Below are 3,311 nucleotides of genomic sequence, written 5' to 3'. Positions count from 1 at the left end.
GGAATGCCCCAAGGACCTGGTTCCGCATGGAGCTCGTGTCCAGACGACGAGCACCGCTGGATTCTCACACTGCAGAACACAGAGCCAGGCATCATGATCCCAACCGTGAGAGCACAATCAGCACCCAGAGAGCTGTCTGACATTTATGCCTGTTCTACTAATCCATGTTCACATTAATCCAGCTTTTCCCTTGTGCAGTTTTGTTAAAAAATAAATTAATTAATTTAAAAAAAAAATATACAATTCTGTTACCTGAACTTCATTCCCGAGTCCCGGACTGAGCGAGCAGAGCAGTGGAACTCAGAAGCGGTGGAGCCTTCCAGAATCCTCTGCAGGTTTCGCTCTGTGATGCCACCCCCTGGTGGGAAGAATCCCCATGTCACATACAGCACAGATGGCACCGTCCCAGACCTGACATCACCCCGGGACCCAGCCCCTAAGGGACAGGCACCATCTACACAGAGGGGAAGAGACAGCCCTTGGGACAACAGAGATGTGGGCACGTGACAAGAGATGGAAGCAGCTTTGGCTCATGTTCTCCCACAGATCTAGAGCTGTCCCCAAATCCTCCAGTGAGCAGCAGCAGCAGGGCTCTGCCATCCCCAGCTGGCTCTCTGGCCTTTACTTGCACCAGGGCAGGAGCTTCTCCTCCTGGGGACCTGGCTCAAAAAGCCAGGTGACAGTACATATCCCAGGGCGAGAGGCCAGGGAGCAGGGTAGGGACTATGGGACCTCGTACAGATGACAAAACCTGTTACCTGGCACCACCACAATCCTGCCCTTCGCCTGAAAGAAGAAGAAGGTGTTAGTGACATTGTTCAGTGCTACATCTGCACACACATTTGTGGAGCAGCAAAGAACCTTTCCATGCAGCACCTCCAGTAAGCTCATGGATGTCACCACAGCTTATGATCCACGTGCTCTCACCCATCTGTTCCGTACTATTCATCTTTTACAATGAAAAGGGGAAAAGACTTGGCAGGTACAGCTAAGACACCTTGTCACCATTTCCTCCTACCTCTCTATCCCACCTGGATACCTCTGCTGCATCCTGGTGGGAGGTACATCTGCTGCCTTTTCCTAACAGAACTGTGAGATCCCAGCAGGGACCTCACTTTGCTGTTTACATGGAACAATCACATCAGTTGCTGAAACCAACTCTTACCGCCCTCCTCCCAGCCTGTGAGCAAGAACAACGCAACCAGCCTTTGCTGCGGGAGACTTTGGGGTCCAGCCCATGTGGACTTGGAAAAACAGACTCAGTCCAAGTCAGACAAGAAGGGCAAGCGCTCCTGAAGAGAAGTTCCCTTACAGAAATGAGGGCTACCACAAAGGAGCTGCCTCCAGGCAGTGCCCAGGAAGCAGCCGAGGTAACCCAGGGGAGCACAGGGGACACTGACCTGCTCTGCAAGCCTCTTAATTAAGGACAATCCTTCCAGCGCCGAGCTGTCACAGCCGCTCGTCAACACCCGCTCAAACCCCAGAGAAATCAGGGTCTCCAGTGCCACCACAGGGTCATGCACCATGTCAAAGGCTGAAAGATCGATGGAGCAGCTCAGAAACCACTCAGCTCATCGTGTTCAAGCCCTGTCACCCAGCCAGATCAGGAGCCCAAGAGACAATGACAGAAGGATCCTTCTCACAGCTGGCCACCCCGACAGGGAGCCACAGCTCCTGACTATGATGTCCCCCTCGCAGCAGAGGCAGGGTCACCATGCTCAGCTCCTCAGAAACCTCCTCCCCACACAGGGCAGTGACACAGCCCCCAAGCCTGGGCCCCCTGGGCCTTTCCCCTCCTGGGGAACCTCACAGTTGCAGCATGCAGAGCTTTCCCCCCTCCACAAGTTCAGCTCCCTTCCAGCCCCACCATCCCCTGGCAGCGGGACAGAGGCTGGTCACTGCCAGAGCCGCTGTCCCAGGTGACTCACCTCGGTGAAACGTGACTGGCAGGGGACGGCACACTGCTGCAATAAGAAGGGACATGGTCAGTCAGGGCTGGCACAGAGCTCCTTGTGCCAGAACCTGAAAAGCACGTGAGACAGAGGGCAAAAGCTTCTCAGCCACTCATGGAGAGCTCAGAAGAGTCCCAGTACTTGCTTGAAACAACACTGCTGCTGCTCTTTGGCCAGGCTCGAGTTCTTCTGCCCTCTGAGGAAGCAACAAACCTCTGTTTTTATGAGTAACACCAGAAATCTCCCATCTCATCTGGATCATGCAGAGCCCTCATTCCCACCAAATATGTCTTTCCCTGCAGGAAGGAAGCAGGGAAGCTGTCTCATCTACCTGGGGAAAGGACAGGACCAGTGCTCTTTGAAAGCAGGAGAGCTGATTTTTCTGATTTCTTTCACTACCTACAATTTCTGCTCTCAGATCACAGTGGTGCTCTATTTACTGGGCAAAGCTTATTTATTTCTATGAAAAGAACTCCAACTGCCTCCTGCCCTGGAAACACTGGTTCCAGCAAAGCACCTCATTGCTCCAGTGGAGGCAAATCCTGGCAAGATCTCACTCTTTAGCTGCACTCCCTACAGCACATTCACCTTCACATGAAAACCTCGGCACCACATCACCAGGGAAAGGCTCAGCCCTCTTTAGGTTTGGCTGTAGCTGACAGGAAAGATGTGGAAGCAAATTCTCTTTCTCTCTGCATGTTAGGGGTATGGACTAACAATTTCCTGCTGCAGCTTCTGTAGTTTTTCATATGTTTCCACCTCTCTTATTATGCTTTCTCATTGGATGTGTTAGAGGAAAAAATGAGCTGCCAGCTACACAAAAGGCAAAAATCCAGGAGAGATGTATCCTAGACACCTGTGGCAGGGACCTAAGGAAAGGAACAAAGGACAAAGGAAACAGACAAAGGAGAGAATCCAACAGTTTAATACTATGGTGCCCTCAAAGCAGCTCACCTCTCTCCTTCTTAGACCTTGCCATATGTCCCAGCTGGCCTCAAACTCTGTGTGAACTACATGGGGTAGTGGCCCCTGGTCTGCAAAGCTTCTTACCTGTTTCATGTGTCACAGCTGCAGAACCATGGTAAGGCCACAGACAAGACCTGCAGACTGAAGCACCCTAACCAGACAAAGCAGCACTGAACTCCCACCCCCAGCCACAGCCCAGATATCGCACTGAGCTCAGCAGAGCACCTCTGTCTGGAGACACTTACCCAGCAACGCTGTGCAGAGCTCTGTATCGATGCGCCCGTCCTCAGTGAGGGCCCCGAACACCAGCCCGTCGGCCCCGTGCAGCTTGGCAAGGCGGATATCGGCCTTCATCACTTCCACCTCACGGTCCGAGTAGAGGAAATCTCCACC

At 52.7% G+C, this 3,311-nt stretch overlaps 1 protein-coding gene across 1 annotated transcript in view; it reads right to left on the bottom strand.

Moving 5' to 3' along the window:
* The window catches only part of CUTC (cutC copper transporter), a 4,108-nt gene extending 803 nt beyond the window's left edge, over window positions 1-3,305 (bottom strand). The window contains exons 1-5 of the mRNA XM_010175461.1: window positions 3,164-3,305; window positions 1,929-1,964; window positions 1,401-1,534; window positions 759-786; window positions 253-358 (exon numbers count right to left, since the gene is read on the bottom strand). Of these exons, the coding sequence (XP_010173763.1) occupies window positions 253-358; window positions 759-786; window positions 1,401-1,534; window positions 1,929-1,964; window positions 3,164-3,272 (413 nt within the window). The 5' untranslated portion in view covers window positions 3,273-3,305. The remainder of the gene's footprint in view (window positions 1-252; window positions 359-758; window positions 787-1,400; window positions 1,535-1,928; window positions 1,965-3,163) is intronic.
* Window positions 3,306-3,311: the final 6 nt, after the last annotated feature.

This window comes from Antrostomus carolinensis, unplaced genomic scaffold (assembly GCF_000700745.2).
Source record: "Antrostomus carolinensis isolate BGI_N321 unplaced genomic scaffold, ASM70074v2 scaffold25629, whole genome shotgun sequence".
NCBI classification, from domain to species: domain Eukaryota; kingdom Metazoa; phylum Chordata; class Aves; order Caprimulgiformes; family Caprimulgidae; genus Antrostomus; species Antrostomus carolinensis.
The sequence above is the reverse complement of the archived record's forward strand: the minus strand, read 5'-3'. Positions and strand labels throughout refer to the sequence as shown.